This window comes from Catharus ustulatus, chromosome 1, assembly GCF_009819885.2.
Source record: "Catharus ustulatus isolate bCatUst1 chromosome 1, bCatUst1.pri.v2, whole genome shotgun sequence".
NCBI classification, from domain to species: Eukaryota; Metazoa; Chordata; class Aves; order Passeriformes; family Turdidae; genus Catharus; species Catharus ustulatus.
Genome location: NC_046221.1, coordinates 59,295,801 through 59,312,761, shown reverse-complemented (window position 1 = coordinate 59,312,761; position 16,961 = coordinate 59,295,801). Strand labels below are relative to the sequence as shown.

The following is a 16,961-nucleotide window of genomic DNA, read 5'->3' as shown; positions in this document are numbered from 1 at the left end:
TACAGCGAAAAAAAATCAACAAGATACAGCTATTACCTCCTGTATTTCCTTACAAGTCTCATCTAGAAATTTTAGCAGATTACTCTCCTATTTGGTGCTTTATGATTTCAATGAGCTTCAGAGGGATTGTTAGTATATTTTCAGTGTTTGCATTCTGTTTTATAATTGCCTATCAGCTGACTTTACACATGCCTGTAGACAAGTCATTTTTATGAATCAAGAGTTTTCCTCCCTAAAAAAAGTACAGTAAATTCACGAATACAAGCCGCACTGAGTATAAGTCGCATCTCTGGGTGTTGGCAAATATTTCGGTTTTTGTCCATAAATAAGCCGCACCTGAATATAAGCTGCTCTGTCGTTCGCAGCGAGGACCCGCGTGCAACAAAGTTGCCAAATAGTAACAGAACCGTGGCATGAGCGGGGGTTTACTGGCTGAGCTAAGGCTGTGCAGGCTCAGCCCGCTAGGGGCTGCTGACGGGGCCAGGTGGCCCAGCCCGGCGCTGCCACTCGGGGCTGGCCGCCGCCTCTGGGTTCGCTCGCCCCGGCCGCGCTCACACCGCGGCGCTGGTCGGGCACGGAGAGCACGCCCTGCTCGCGCCGTGGCGCTGGTCGGGCACGGAGCACCCCCTGCTCCCGCCACGGCGGCGGAGGGCGGGGGCAGAGCACCCCCCCTCCTCCCCGGGCCGCGGCAATGGCGGCGCGCCCCCCTCCCCTGTCCTCCCCGAGCCGCGGCAATGGCGGCGCAGGGCCCCCGTCGGCTCCCCGGGCCGCAGCAATGGCGGCGCGGGGTCCCCCCGTCTCTCCCCTGGGCTGCGGCAGAGGAGGAAAGAGAGTTCTCCTGCCTCTCTCCCTGCCCCCCGTGCTGCCTGCAGGGAGCCAGGGCAACACAGTAACACTGTAACAATCGCGGAATGCCGGTTTTTACTGGCAGGTGCTTGGCTCGGCGCCCTGGCTGGCAGGTCTGGGGTTGTAAATGTCAGAAAATTATTCACATATTAGCCGCCCCCGACTATTAGCCGCACTTCCGGGTTTCCACCAAAATTTTTGTCAAATTGGTGTGGTTTGTATTCGTGAAATTACTGTAATCTATTTCATTGGTCCTTCATCATTGTAACCTACTTATGTCAACCATATCTGCTCTTACAGCATTTCGGTAGAATCCTCTGTTTTCAAAAATGCAACTCCAAAAGAGCTGCAATAAATCGGTAACAATTGGTTCCACGCAAAGAATGGACTTGCAAAAAGTCTTACCTTTGTCTATATCTGTTGCAAGGTCTTCACTTGAACTCTGAGTTTCTGCATGTTTAACTATTAAAAAGAGGAGAGGTGTAAAGTGAATGTTATAGAACAATACCACATACAAATATGAAGGCATTCAAAGGTAAATACTTACATTTTCTGCACTTCTCTTTAATTACACCATCAAGTTTTCCCTGTTGAAATTAAGAAGTACAAATTTTTATGCCATATGTATTTTTAGAGCATCAAGACCTAAAGAGGATGAAATCTTTATCAACATTTCAAAGGTCATTCCACATCTGGAAAATTTCACTTACAGTGAATTGCTATGTTTAGTTATTCAATATCCCCCCAAAAATGCAATTTTACTTTTTCAGCATCTATTACACCAATAGCGTCTATCTTCCCCCAAAAAATATGAAATTGTCCAAAGACAATGAAAGCCTTACTTGTGCTTTTTTTAGCTCCTTTTCAAGCCTTTTCTTTTCAGTTTTCAGTTGTCTGAAGTCCTGTGTATGCTTTGTTGCAGCCTCTTCAAAAAAGAGAATTAAAATTCGATTTAGAAAGTATACTGTAAGAGGCCACTAATTTAAGTGGTGTTGGTCACTAGCTTGCAAATCAAATTACCAGAAAAAAACAGAGTGTGAAATACAAATCTACCAAAATTATATTTTTATTCATTCCGACAACACCTCATGCATACAAATATATTGTTTTCTACTGCGTAATTACTGTTTTGAGCCACTGCAATACATTTATTAGTTTGCGCAATTACATGCAAGAATGAAGAACGGGCCATATTGTAATGATATTGTACTGCAGAACAATATACACCAAGTGAAAAAAGGATATAAAAATGAGCTGCAAGTGTTTTTTTACATGTTTTATTCTCTTATTTAAATAAGAGCTCTGGTTCAAAGATTAAAACACCATAGCCAGCTCCATTAGAAAGATACAGACAGCACTCAAGACTAATAGAGAAGAGGACCTTATCTCTTAATGTCTAACAGACACCTGGGAAGAGAGTAGATGGGTGGAAATACAGGGTACAGGGTAGGTGAGAACTGAATGCGAGGTTCCTAGGAAAATTCTCATGTGACAGAGTCAGCTGAGAGAACTCCTGAGAGCTCAGCTTGATGACTTATATACAGATAGGAAAGAAATTAAATCTTCCGGCTGATCAAATCAGAAGAGAGCCTATTAACATAAAAAGTTTTTAAAAGGAACCTTGAGTGGCAGACTAACATAAAACAATCATGGTAAAATTTCATACTGACAAAAGATACAAAGTTTGAGATATTTAATGAACAGAGAAATAAACAAAACAGATAAAACCGTCACTAAAATTGGACCTAACATATATTCTCTCTCAGTATTTTGTTCTAGTTCTGCCAGAATTTGAAATTTTGGAGGCAAGTGTGTAAAAACCTGGCTGTCCTGCAATGGAACTCCAAAATTCTCATAAAAATAAACACCTTGTACCTGTACTTTATGATGGCGATCAACAAAGAGACGGGACCACCACTTGCATAACGAAGAGATGAGACCCCCATTTGATGAAAGCATGAAGCCAATTTATTGATTTCACACATCAATATATATACCTTTTCAACTACAGCTAAAAATAGCACAATCACACGATTGGTGTTTCTAAGTAACATTACTTAATCAGAAAGAACTCTGCATAGACCTGTACAGACCAGCACAGGCATGTACAGTCTTGCAGGATTTATCTTAAACAAGGCACACCAAACACACCTTTTGCTTCTCCATTCAGGGTTCTGCCTTGGCTTGCCAGGGCTCATGGCCTACCAAACCTAGTACACCCATTTCATGAGCTGAGCAGTGCTCTGAGCCATGCTCTCCAGCTGTTTTCTACAGGTTACAATAAAATTCAGGAGGTTTCTGACACTAAGATATGTCACTCAATTCACTGTATTTTAAACTGGGGTAAGCACAGCTAAAATGTGTATGATATGAATGCAAAGATCTGCCTTGCCAACTGATGATAAAGCAAGTGAAGCCTCAAGAAGTCTTAGGTATATCCATCCTCTAACAGCAAAACAGTGCCATGAAGCCAATGCTTTCTCTCCATGTAAAAACAAAGCAAGCACACAAACAAACCAACCAACTAACCAAAATAAAAGTGCCAGAATATTTAAAAATGAGAAAACATGCATCAGGAACACTATATACAGCAATTTCACGATTACAAGCCACACCGATTATAAGCCGCACTTCCAGGGTGTCAGTAACATTTCGTTTTTCCTCCATATATAAGCCGCACCGGATTGTAAGCCGCACTTTCGTTCGCAGCGAGGATCCGTGTGCAACTTTCACAAAGTTGCCAATTAGTAACAGAATTGCGGGATCATGGGGTTTACTGGCTCTGCCCTGCTCAGGGTGGCCACCAGGGAGCGGTCCCAACCCCACTCGCTGCTGCCGCCAGGAGGCAGGGGAGTGGTGTGCCCGCCGGTGTCACCGGGAAGCGGGCGAGGGGTGTGCCCAGCTGGTGCCGCTCGGAAGAGAGAGAGGGGCGTCCCTGGCCACTGCCGCCAGGAGAAGGGAGAGGGGCTTGCCCGGCTGGTGCCGGTGGGAAGAGGGAGAAGGGTTTGCCTGGCCGGTGCCACCGGGAGGAGGAAGAGGGGCTTGCCCGGCCGGTGCCGCCGGGAGGAGGAAGAGGGGCGTGGCGGGCCAGTGCCACTGCCGTGTCCCCCAGGGCCGGGCAGCGCTGCCACTGCGCTGCCACTGCTTCGTCGCCCGGGGCTGGGCGGGCTCTGCCTCGGCTCGGGGCTGCTGCTGGCTCGGACTTCTGGGTTGGGAAATTTCCAAAATTTGTTCATATATAAGCCGCTCCTGAATGTAAGCCGTACTTCCGGTTTGGGAGCAAAATTTTAGTCAAAATGGTGAGGTTTATAATCGTGAAATTGCTGAAAATAAACCTGAAGAATCCTTCAAGGATTATTAGAACACTGGAGCACATGCCCTATGAAAACAGGCTTGTTGAATTAGACTTAATTAGTCAGAGGGGAAAACATAACAAAGCATAGAAAGAATCCACAAACAGCTTTCCTTTACAAGGAGGTAGCAAGAAGACAGAATGAGACTGTTCACTGCTGTATAGTAAACATTAGGTGTAAATTGAAACATGGCAGTTTCCAACTAGTTATGTTACTGAATCAAGTTGCCTAGAGTGGTTAGAAAGTTTTCATCTTTTGAAGTTTCATGACCAGAAGTTCACTTCCAACCTCATCTATGTCATGTGCCTAAGACACTTGGCAGAAAACATTCCGCAGGAGGGCTGATGTAAATCAGAGACTAAGCACCCCACATAGTACTGGCCTGCCTTGCTCCTCGGGCATCAAAGTTAAAGTCACAATTCCTCTGGACACAAAAGAAAAAAAAGATTACAGTAATTTCATGAATACAAACCACACCATTTTGACTAAGATTTTTCTCCCGAACCGGAAATGCAGCTAATACTCAGGAGCGGCTAATATGTGATTAATTTTCTGACATTTACAACCTCAGAAGTGCCAGCCAGAGCACTGAGCCGAGCAGCTGCAAAGTCGGCATTTTGCGATTGTTACAAATTGTTACACTGTTGCCCTGGCTCCCTGCAGGCACCACGGGGGGTGGGGAGAGAGGAGGGAGAGCTCTCTCCTTCCCTCCTCTGCCGCAGCCTGGGGGAGAGACGAGGGGGCCCCGTGCCGCCATTGTCGCGGCTCTGGGAGGTGGCGGGGGCCCTGCGCTGCCATTGCCGTGGCTCGGGGAGGAAGCAGGGTGCTCCGTCCCCGCCCGCCACCGCGGGAAAGAGGGTGACTCCGTCCCTGCCTGCCACCACAGGGCAGGGCCGGGCCGTGGTGACCGTGCCCAGTGGCAGTGGCGGCTGGCCCCCAGCGGCCCCGCTGAGCGGCAGTGCCGGGCTGGGCCACCTGGCCCCATCAGCAGCCCCGAGCGGGCCAAGCCTGCACAGCCCGAGCCGAGCCAGTAAGCCCTGCCATGCCACGGTTCTGTTAGTATTTGGCAACTTTGTTGCACGCGGGTCCTCACTGCGAACGACAGAGCAGCTTATACTCGGGTGCGGCTTATTTATGGACAAAGAACGAAATATTTGCCAACACCCAGAGATGCAGCTTATACTCAGTGCGGCTTGTATTCGTGAATTTACTGTATATTACTGTACTGTTGTCCTACTCACTGTATAAAGTTACCTTCAAGTTTTTTCACTTTAGTTTCCAGCTTCTTTCTCCTGTTAAAAAGAACACATTAACAGATCATTTTTAAAAACAGAATTACATTGCATGAAAAGAAAAAAATAAATCTAGCCATTCAAAGAAAACATACCTATACCCAGGGCCTGTGAGACCAATCATTCCCTGAAGCTGAAAAATTAAATTGGTGCATGCTGCTGACACTCTCACAGAAACAGCTGTATCTGTTACAGAGGCAAAGTTTGCTTTTAAGAGAGTCAATCCACTAAATTTACCTTTAGCTACAACTTGGAATTAGAAATACCACCCCAGAAAACTGGCTTCTGTGTTTTGCATTTATGTGATGTAATGCAGACAGGTTAGTTTTACTCCTTAAAAATGATCAAGCTTTGCTTACAATTAATATCTAAGCAATGAGATAATGAGGAATAGCCTTCAGGATGACTTATGTCCCACAGCTTTTGGTTCAGAACATCCAGATGCTTTAGACTAAAGTCCAACCAAAGGAAAAACATTAAATATCCTGAAGAATTTTGACTTCAGCATTGCCAACCCTACCTTTATGTAAAACATACAGAACTGAAATAAAATAAATAGATAAGCAAAAATTTCTGTTATTTTCTTCTGTTAAATTCCAATAGCCCGGAAATTTTTTTTAACTGTTGTGGTAAGTAGATGATTCTACCACTGATCACTTTCATGAAGCAAACACAATTAATCTATTCCCCACATTAAAACCTGTGTAATAGATTGAGATTTACCATCTAAGCCTTTCTGGATGGTCAGGCTTTAATTACCACTTCAGACATTAACCAGAATATGTTCAAAAACCCACTCATAAATGGTATGACTGACTACCTTTTGCAGGTTCAGTAGTCAAAGCATTTATACTATAAAGTAAAAGACCAAGGATTCTGTGCCTTCTCAGCCTGAAGAGGTTCGTACTTACTTTCCTATATGATGGCTTTGACAGTCAAGCCATAGGTGAGAATTTCAGCAAAACTCCTCATAAAATATCTTTACAGAAAAAAAAAAAGGGGGAAGGGGGGAGTTGTCCTTTAGAAAACAAGATGTAAAAAACTTCTGTTTCTCTATAGATTTTCTTCAAGTGAATATACAGAAGTACTACATATAACAATACATGGACATTGAAAGCAAGATCAGTTGACAGAACCACAGAAATGCTGTTTACCCACTGCAGGGAGAAGACTCATACAGCCAGTGTTCAATCAGAACTCAAGCTGACCAGTAATCTCAAGGACACAAGAAGGGTTTTTCAAAAATCTTAACAGAAAATGGAAGATCAGAAATAACATTAGTCCATTGCTGGATGAGGTTAGTCACATCAAAAATGGGGATGCAGAGCAAAGATGTTTAATGCCTTCTTCACATCTGTCATCAGTGACAGACCATGGGACTCCCAGAAACACCAGCTGGAAGACCATGACTGGCTTGTTTAGCTTAGGAAAGAAAAGGCTAATGGGTGACCTCATCACAGGTTACAGCTTCTTCAGTGGGGGACAGTGGAGAGGAAAGTGTTGATCCCTTCCCTCTGGTGACCAGTGATAAGACAAAAGGAAATGCAATGAAGCAGCAGTGGTGGAAGTTCAGATGGGACATTACAAAAAGGTCCTTCAGGCTCCCCAGGGAAGCAATCATTGACACCAAGCCTGTCAGAGTTCTAGAAGCACCTGAATGTCAGTCTTAGTCCTACAGCTTAATTTTAAGTAGTCCTGCGAGGAGAAGGGAGTTGGACTCAGTGATCTTCATAGGCACTTGTCAACTTGAGATTAAAAAACTATGATACACATAACTAAGAATTTGAATAAACAAACAGAAACTAAATGCCAACATTATCATTGCAATAATATTTAGAAATTAAATAATTACACTTATGTATGTAGTGCTGTACTACAGTAATTTCACGACTATAAGGTGCACCACATTATGAGGTGCACTTCTGGGTGTCAGTAAATTTCGGAACTTTTGCCCGTATACAAGGCACACCGGACTATAAGGTGCACTCTTTTTTTGGATCCGCTGCCGGCTCCTCCTGCGCAGTTGCTGGCTGAGGCCCCGCCTCCACCCGGTAGCCACGGCATCGCGGGCTGGCCTCCACCAGGCTGCCGCAGCCCTGCTGGCTCCTCCTGCAGCTCATGGCTCACACTTCCAGGTTGGCAAATTTCTGATCTTTGTCCATATATAAGGCGCACCAGACTAAAAGGTGCACTTCCGGGTTTGGGCCAAAATTTTAGTCAAAAGGGTGCACCTTATAGTTGTGAAATTACTGTAATTTCATCAACACACAACTACATGAAGAAAACAGGTACATGTTAAATCTAGCAATCTACAAAAAGCAGTTTGGAGATGATGCATTTGGGCAGAACTCCTCTTATGCTACCCAACTCAAGTTCCTATCTGATCTTTAAGTTACATGCATAACTGCAGATGACAGAATGCTATGCTAACAGAAGTTGTACTCCATGGGAATTGCTATTCTTGTAGAGTAATTCAGATCTCAACTAGACAGTCCTGAGCAAGCTAACTTTAACACTGGTTCTGAATGGCAGATTGGACCAAAGGATGAATGATAATTTCTGATCTAAGTTCTTACAACTGTAGATTAACAGTAATTTTATGAACAATTCACTCTGATTCTGCTTCTGAAAAAATCCAGCTTTCAAATTACTGAACTCATTTGACCTACTGCTTAAAATGGCCTCTGTATCAGAGGTATACAAAACAGCTACAGCATCACAGAATTGAGGCTGAGGTTGCAAGAACCCTCTGAAAGTTATCTTGTTCAACCCACGCTGCTCAAGCAGGGCCACCTACAGCTTGCTGCCCAGGACCATTTCCAGATGACTTCTGAATATTTCCAAGAGCATAAGAGAAATTTCCTTCAGCCTGCTGGCAGACTTTGCTTGTTGAAAACCAATACACTGGTAGTCTTCTTTGCAACGAGTCTGCATTGTTAGCCCATGTCATGGGAGCACCCCAAGCTGCTGTCCTAAGTGTCCCCCAGCACGTAGTGGTATGTGTGATTGTTCCTCATCAGTGCTGGCTTCACACTTCTCCTTGCTGAACTTCCCAAGGTTTCTGCCAGCTCATTTCTTCAGCCTGTCAAGCTCGTGCTGGATAGCAACATGCCCCTCTGGCCAATCAGCCACACTTGTCATTGGCAAGCTTGCTGACAGTAGGCTCTGCCCCATCATGAAGATCACTAGCAAGATGTTAAACTGCACTAGACTCACTATGCAGCCCTTGCTGTCTCCCCCAGGGTAGTATTATCTACTGGTCTCCAACTAGACTTTGCACAGTGTTCCTCTCCACACTCACCCAGCCATATAGGCAGTTTTGGTTCCACTGTCTGGCCATCCAGCCCCTATAGCACCAGCCTAACAGTCTATGATGAGGTTGTTATGGGAGATAGTATCAGAGATCTTATTGATGGCCTGTCAGACACTAGCCACTGCTCTCCCCTGATCTAGCAGATATGTCAGTTTATAAGGACAATTTATAAGGCCAGCTCTCCCTGGGTGAGCTCTCCCTGTCTACTCCCGAGCTTCTTGTACTTCAAGTGCCTGCAAATGATTTCAAGGATGACCTGCTCCATCAGGTGACCTTCCCAGGGATCAAGGCGAGGCAGACTGGCCTGTAGCTCCCTGGTTCCTCCTTCTTGAAGACATGAGTGACAGATAGGGACAAACATTACATCTATACTGACACAACAAACGGCCAGCACATCAGAGTGGTCACTTCACTCTTAAGATGCAGTTAGCAATGGGATAGCTGCACTATGCTGCTCTTACATAGGATGATGTGCTGAGTATTTCATTAAGCTCACAGTACACTGAGTATGTCTGTATGTGAAGTAAGTGCAGTCTGGTTGAAGAAATGACAACAATGCTAGTCTCCTCATACAGTCCTTTGGGTAATAATGGCTTGCTGCTCTGCTTGTGAATACCGTATGTTTCACGAGTCATGTAAAAAATACTAGCGTATTTCTTTTGAGAAATGCTTCAGTCACTTGATCATCTCCGTGGATCTTCATTCGACTTTCTCCAGTATACCCACATCTCATGTACAGAGAAGCCCAGAACAGGGCACACTACTTCAAGGCATGGCCTCACAAGCACTGAGCAGAGGGAACCAATCACTTCCCTTGACCTGCTGGTAGCACCAAAACAGGTTGGAAACAACAAAGTTAAAAATGATAACCAGTTTACATGGAAGCAAGGAGTCACCAGCAGAAGTCCCAATGGGATGTGCTAGAACACATAAGAAATAAAAGCTGACTACAAGACCAGAAGGGTCTTAGAATTCCAGGTCACTAGAGAGCAATCATTGATTTTCATAAACGCAAAGTGAAGAAAAATAACCACAACTACCAACACTTTGCTGTATATTAGTTGGCTCTCTTTTGAGAGCATGAGTACCTTCCCACACCATATTTAGAAGCCACAGTTCCCTGATAGAGGTGATTTAAAAGCTAAAAATATTAGATGATTAACAAGAAATTAGACAAGTTCATTCGAGTATCTATCAAGAACTGTGAGAGTTAGCAAACACATATGCTCCAGGTAAGGAAACCTTTGAGTGACTGCTTACTGAAAAAACAAACTTTGGGAATGAACAAGGCACAGCCTCAGAATATTCTGTATTATGGCAGCAAAAATTACTTTTGCACTTTTGCCAAATTCGTCCTGCTTATTTCCAAATATGGCAGACAGTTCACTATGAACTGCTGAGCTGTTACATTAAAACAATTATTCTAAGGACTGATTTTAGTACAGACCACTTTGGCAGTATCGTTCCTATACTGACCTCAGAGACTTAACAGCAAAACTGAAATGGATGGCAATAACAAAAAGCAGAGACTAAGCTTTTTGAGACAACCACTTAGATCTGGAGAAGCTTTTTTTCAGTGTCATCCTGTTTCTAAAAACTTTCATTAAACAACCACATAAAACCACTTCATGAAAAGACAATAAATAAACTAACACTGCACTCAAGAGTGTTTGCTACAAAACTTAAGATCATTCTTCCACCAACTCCTTATTCTGAGAACCCAGAAGTATAAAAATTTTAGCGAAATCGAAAGCATAACTAGATAAGGTATGCTATCAAGTTTGGAAGAGGTAAGAGAGGTATCACTCACACAGCATCACTGTTTAAAATTTCTTCTTTAATTTTAACATATTCCAGTTGACTGTCCCGATAAATCTTGAGAGAACTCTGAAGAAGGAAAGCACAGTTAAAATAAGTCCAACACTGAGGCAAAAAAAAAAAAAAAAAAAAAGATGGCAGACACCTTATCTGTTGTAATGAAAACAGTGCCTGGCCAAAAAGGTATATTCAATAAGAAAAGAAGCAAGTTGGAAAGCCACGTTATCCTCCTTCTTTAAAGGCAAAAGTTATAACAAACAAACACATAAATCTCTATAGGTCTATCTTTTGAGTACACGCCTTCAACGCCTAGCTGGAAAGGAACTTGAAGCTGAAGTCAAGAGCTTAACTATCATACACCATACATATAATCCTATTTTTTCTGAAAAAGTGCCATCAGGACATAGCTGCTAATGCTTGCAGATGGAAGAGGAATTATAAAACCATTCCAACACAGAACACTAACTAGGTACAGCAACAAGACAAATGTTACTATCTTGTCTTATGACATCATGAAAAAAAACTACAAGAAAGAGGGTGGGGTATTTTCTTCAGAAATCAAAATAATTTCTAGAAAATTCACACATGTAGGTGATTTGAGCAATCTAAACCTTCTTTCCTGTAGACTAAATCTCAGCTAAACAGTGGGAGAGAAACTAGGAATAAACTCAGGAAGCTAATGATGTAAAAACATATGTTCAAAAAGGTAACAGAAGCACAACACTATTCTGCACAGCCCCTCTTTCTCGGCACATTTTCACTAGTACAAGTTATATTCAATAATCTGAAAAGATCAGGGCAGAAAACTAAAAAAGTCTGAATGTTTCTCCTTCTTTCCTTCATGAGGAAATAACCAAATACAGTAATTTCACAACGATAAGGTGCATCCTTTTGACTAAATTTTTCCCCCGAACCCAGAAGTGCGTCTTATAGTCCGGTGCGCCTTATATGATGAACAAAGTTGCAAAATTCGCAAACCCGGAAGTGTGAGTCGCAATGGGGGGGGCGGTGCCGCGGGAGCGCTGAGTTGTGGGGGGAGGGGGCGGGAGCGGGCGGTCACGGCTGGCAGGAGCTGCGCGGGGAGGGAGGGAGCTGCCCTGACCCCAGCAAGGGGAGGGCACCTGTGGCTGCGTTTAAAGGCTATGCCAGTCTGCGAAAAATGTTTGGAAACTGCCAGTAATTTGTTACTTTGTTGCACGAGGCTCAGCTCCTCGCTGCAAAAAAAAGTACGAGCCGTGAGCCTAGCTGCGAGGGGGGGGGCAGGAGCGGCCAGCCCCCGGCCAGTGGCAGCCACGCAGGTTGAGAGGCACCGCCCAGCCCCCCGTCCCAGCCCCCGCCAGCTGCGCAGCCCAAGAGGGACCGCTCAGCCCCCGCTCTCAGCCCTCAGCGGTCGCACGGGCTGAGAGGCACTGCCCAGCCCCTGGCCAGCAGGAGCCGCATAGGGAGAGAGGGAGCAGGCAGCGCCACGCCACCCCAAGCCGCGGACAGTCCCGAGCTGCCCTGAACCGTAGCAACCCCAAGGTGTGAGCCATGGCCGCCCTGAACCGCGGCAGCCGCGAGCCCCGCCTCGCCAGTCGTGGGTGGGCGGGAGTGCCGGGCCCTGCGCACGGGGAGGGCGCTTGGGGCTGCGTTTAAAGGCTACACCAATCTGTTAAAATGTTTCCAAATTGAGTACCTGACAGTAAACTCCACAATCGCGGGATTCCATTACTAATTCGTTACTTTGTTGCGCGTGGCACAGATCTTCATGGTAAAAAAAAGTGCGCCTTATAGTCCGGTGCGCCTTATATGATCCACAAAGTTGCGAAATTGCCGACTCCCGGGGGGTGCACCTTATAGTCCGGTGCGTCTTATGGTTGTGAAATTACTGTAATCTGATCAAAAATTGTAAAAACTACATCCTAAACTTATTGTCTTTCTGAAACCTGAAGTAATTTAATTAATTCCACCTAATTTCAGCAGAGCTACGAGTCTCAATGAGCTGGAAATAAGAACAGAAGTCATTAAAGTCAGCTTCATTAGGACAAGCATTAGATACATACATTTCCTTCAATAGAAAAAGTGCAAGTTATTCAAACCTTACAAGCACACCTTTTTTTCTTCCAACTCTGCCTTCAGGGAACCCAACTCTTCCTGGCATTTTTCCAGAGGCAGAATTTTCTGTAACATCTTCTCCACTTGGCAACGAAGTGCAGAGATCTCGCTGAAATGAGATGTGCAATTAAAAAAGAAGTTGCCAAAAATACAGATGCTTTGAAACTCAGTACTCTGATTCTTCAATCAAGTATCTGAGTATTTTGCTTTTATCCTATGGAAAAAATGCTGTGAGAGATACCCAAAAACTTTAAGAGTTTCAGTGTTCTCATTTTCCCACCTACTTAAAGAAAATCCACGATCTGATTTAAAAATACTACACTGAACCCAAAGCTAGATGCAAGCAGATGGCATGTGCCACAGAAGTATGCTGCCTACACTAAAGTGCCAGTAATAAGTGTCTCTGCATATATACACAGTGCTGTAAAGTAAGAGCAGAGTCCAACTGCAGTGTTTTTCAGCAAGCAGGTTGGAGTCCATAAAAATTAAATGCTGCCTCTTCCTCTACAATCACAGAGTAAGCAAGGGCACACAGACACAACTCTTAAGTCAAAATGTTTCACACAAATATGGTGCCCCAAATAGGCTTACATTTAACCACCTCAAAAAGATGAGCTCCACATCTCCACTTGGTCTCACTAGCCCAGGGCCAGGAAAATCCCACACTGGTATTATAGAGGAAGGACAGATTTCTCTCCTCATCATAACTTTGCTTAACTATGGCCTAGGAAGCATGGTAAAAGCACCATACTGAAAGCATCAGACTCCTAAAACCAACCACAACACAGAGAATATAGTAATACATCTTTAGTAAATAATATAAATCAAACTTACCGTTCGGCAAATTGAAGCTGTAATCACTTGTTAAGTTAGAAATTTAAAACAGTTTATCAAATGTCCTTAGGTATATTTCAATCCAACTGCCACTTGCAAAGAAATGACTAGTAAAGACTTCCTCACACAAAAAAGCCCTCCCCAATGCTTGGAGAACTGTTTAAAATGTGCATTTCAAACCATTTGAAATGATAAAGGACTTCTTGTGTTACATGAAAAAGATTGAGTAATTCTCAGCAATTCAGACTTCAAATAGACCACCTTAAACCATATACCAGAAATAGGCAGATGTTAAGTGGAAAGTTTTAATTCCAAAGGCCTATTTTCTTTACCAAACCTACCCAGTTTGTTCCTTATTAGAGACATAATCTCATAACTTAAACAGAAAGCCTCAAGCCCTTTTATACTAAATGTTTTAGGTATACTAATCCTGTAAGGACACTAATAGAAAACCAAAGGATATCAGTGCATTTCTGTTGATACTCCGTCAGCAAACGACTGTAAGAAAAGAAAAGGAAAAAACCCAGACATTACTTATTTGCTCACCTGATTGTGACAATCATGTGTTAGGCTACCTTTCCTTTTGCTTTATAGATAAATAGACAAAGTGCAAGATTGATTTTGTGATAGTAGTACACATAAACCTTTTATTTCATTAAGCTATTCAAACCTCAAATCAAACTGCTTTAAGTAGAATAAAAAACAACTGTCAATTACATGAAGTTGGGGCCTTCGACTAACTGCACTTCAAAACAAAATATTGCTTAGATAAAGGACATAATATACATATACATACTAGAACATATACATAAATAAAAATATAAAACACATTTCCAAACTTGAAAGGATGTTTTCCTAAAAAAGAACACACATCTCAGAGAAATAGTTTGAAAGACCCTAAAAGACTTTAATCTTTATATTACTCTCCAAGCAAACATAAAGGATAACATCCTGATACAAGAGGGCCATGGGACAGCACCAAGGAAAGTTACTATTTTCTTTTCTCAAATGTTATGTCTTTTAAGAACAGAGAGAAGAAAGGACAAGAAAGAGTAATACCATGGGTGTTACCCAATACAGAGAGGGCTGCATTATTTTCTATTGCAATAGGAAGTGTCATCCAGTAAGGCAAAAAAGAAAGGCTGAGCTGCAAGTAGTTAAAGAACAGGCAATTTCCACAAGAAATATACGCACTGGCCATAGGAAGAGGGACTCAAAGTTTACTGGTCTGCAAAGAAATCACAACAGATTAAAGGAGCTTTGAGAAAAAGGTCCTAGTTAAGCGACCCAGTGTGTGCTAGCTGAAATATCCTCCGGAAATAGAATCCAGGACTGGCATTTAGATTCATTAAAGCCAGATTCACACATATTTAGGAAAGGGTACATAAGAAACAAACCACTACAATTAGGAAACACAGCATGGATATTAGGCCATAGTATGGAGGTATACGTAACATATCCTGACATATTATTCCATACCATCCTGTTGATGGGTTTTGAGAAGAAATGGAAGCAAGCACAGAAAAGAAAGCAAACTGTAAGAAGGGTTTTATAATCATACTGTTCTGAACAACAGTCAGTTTCACTTTTCATATTCTGGTATTTAATCCCAACAGAATTTCAGAACTTAATGATCAGACTAAATTCTGCTGAAAAAGTTCATATACCTCTGTACTCAACTTCTAATTCTCATATTCTTCACTACAGAAAAATGAAACAAGCGAGTACAATAAAAGGAATGAAATAAATACAAATAAATACCATCAAATATCTACTTCTGCCTTAACTAACTAAATAAATAAATCTCTTCAAAGAGTTGCTTCTCCCTGTACTTCTAATAATATTACAGGTACACAAAATAGCCCTGTTTACTGTCATTATACACAGACGTTTCACAGAATAAATTAGGTCTACAGTCTAGATTTAGAACGTGTTTGTGAAGAACTTACTTTCACTTTGAGAAGCATTTAGTGTAGTGCATTAATTAATATTCATATTCTACAAATAATATTTCCTGCATTATTGTAAGTACTTAAGAATAATAACACCCAAACAAACAAAAACATGTGCAATTGTACTTACTCTCCATCAATCATTTTTTGCTTCAGTGCAATTAATGCAGCTACATATTCATTTATATTCTGTAAGGAAGAGTCTCAAGTCAGTAAAGAACTTACACCCCAAAAACCGGTACTGTAAATAACTCCTAATCTGATTGCTCATATTACAGAAAATACAATAAACTGTCTTCTTTTTTTTCAGTTCTCTTGGCGAATAAGTTCTTAAATCACCAAACGTACATTCATTTAAATACATGCAGAGAATGCAGGCTCCACAAGTATGCACCTTTAAGTGAGGCCTTACTACAAAAGGTCCTCAAACTTTGCTTTTGCAGTAGATTCTATACTAAATCCCTATAACTTTTTTCCCTCGAAATCCAACTGACCTTTGGCAGAATATCAGCAATAAACATTAGCTCACTTGAATCTACAGATTTTCCAGTTTCTCATCCATGCTCATTCTAAGCGCGCCCTGTGAACTCTCAACAGGAGCGTTCATTCCCTTCATTTAAAGAACAAGAATTACCCAAAGCATAGTACCATAAAGACACACGCTCGCTAAAGAGCCCTCAAGGAAGTAAATCCTAAGTCCTTATACTGCACCGAAGCCAAGCTAAAAAGACACGACTAGAAATTCCCAGACACATCCCACTACACACGCTGCAGACGCACGAGCTACTTTTCCACAGTTCACCCGGCTAAAGCTCGACACTGCTGCTACTTTAAAGAGTCCGTTTACCACGCACGCTATCCGCCTTCCCACAGCACAGGGAGTGCTGACTGCGGTACCCGACACTTCCTATCCGCCAGCGGCCCAGCGCTGACCCACTACCTCGCCCGTGAGTAAAAACTCCACTCCAGCGCCACAGGGACGGCAGTCCATGCCTACCTGCTGGAGAACACCGCAGTTGGCACAGGCGCCGCCGGAGGCCGCAGTCCCGGCCGGCGGCGGTGGCGTCTCCCCGGGCATCATCGTGCCCACGGCTCTGTTCAGCGCCGGGAGCGCTGCGTGTGCGCCGCTCCAATGCGTCACACACCGCGCCACCGCCTTAGAAAGGACCCAGCCCGCCTTCCCCTCCTCAAGAATGGTGTCCGCTACTGCCTGATCAGTAGCAGCAGAAAAGACAGCAAAAAGTGCTCTCTGCAGAGCATGAGCGCTGAAAGGAACTGGTGAACAGCGAGTAAGCCCACTGAAAGGCGCCGCCACAGCCACGCCCTTCTGCCAGTACTATTACTCTATCTTCTTTTAGCTGCGGGCACTTGTGGTAAGAGAACTGCTGCAGTCCTGGCGCAGGCGCGGGGTAGGGCAGCTTATTTTCCCTGGCGCGAGGGCCGGGACGGGGGCGCGACG

At 43.5% G+C, this 16,961-nt stretch overlaps 1 protein-coding gene across 3 annotated transcripts in view; it reads right to left on the bottom strand.

Moving 5' to 3' along the window:
* Positions 1–16,633, bottom strand: part of ICE1 (interactor of little elongation complex ELL subunit 1) — a 44,953-nt gene extending 28,320 nt beyond the window's left edge. The window contains exons 1-10 of one of the 3 annotated variants that reach the window (XM_033058958.1): positions 16,500–16,633; positions 15,633–15,691; positions 14,014–14,048; positions 13,551–13,569; positions 12,714–12,825; positions 10,615–10,691; positions 5,454–5,491; positions 1,689–1,771; positions 1,394–1,433; positions 1,252–1,308 (exon numbers count right to left, since the gene is read on the bottom strand). In XM_033058958.1, the coding sequence (XP_032914849.1) occupies positions 1,252–1,308; positions 1,394–1,433; positions 1,689–1,771; positions 5,454–5,491; positions 10,615–10,691; positions 12,714–12,825; positions 13,551–13,569; positions 14,014–14,048; positions 15,633–15,691; positions 16,500–16,583 (604 nt within the window). In that variant the 5' untranslated portion in view covers positions 16,584–16,633. Of the gene's footprint in view, positions 1–1,251; positions 1,309–1,393; positions 1,434–1,688; positions 1,772–5,453; positions 5,492–9,682; positions 10,388–10,614; positions 10,692–12,705; positions 12,826–13,550; positions 14,049–15,632; positions 15,692–16,499 lie in introns of those variants that run through there. The other 2 variants (XM_033058966.2, XM_033058974.2) reach the window with 2 other exon arrangements.
* Between the last annotated feature and the right edge of the window lie 328 nt (positions 16,634–16,961).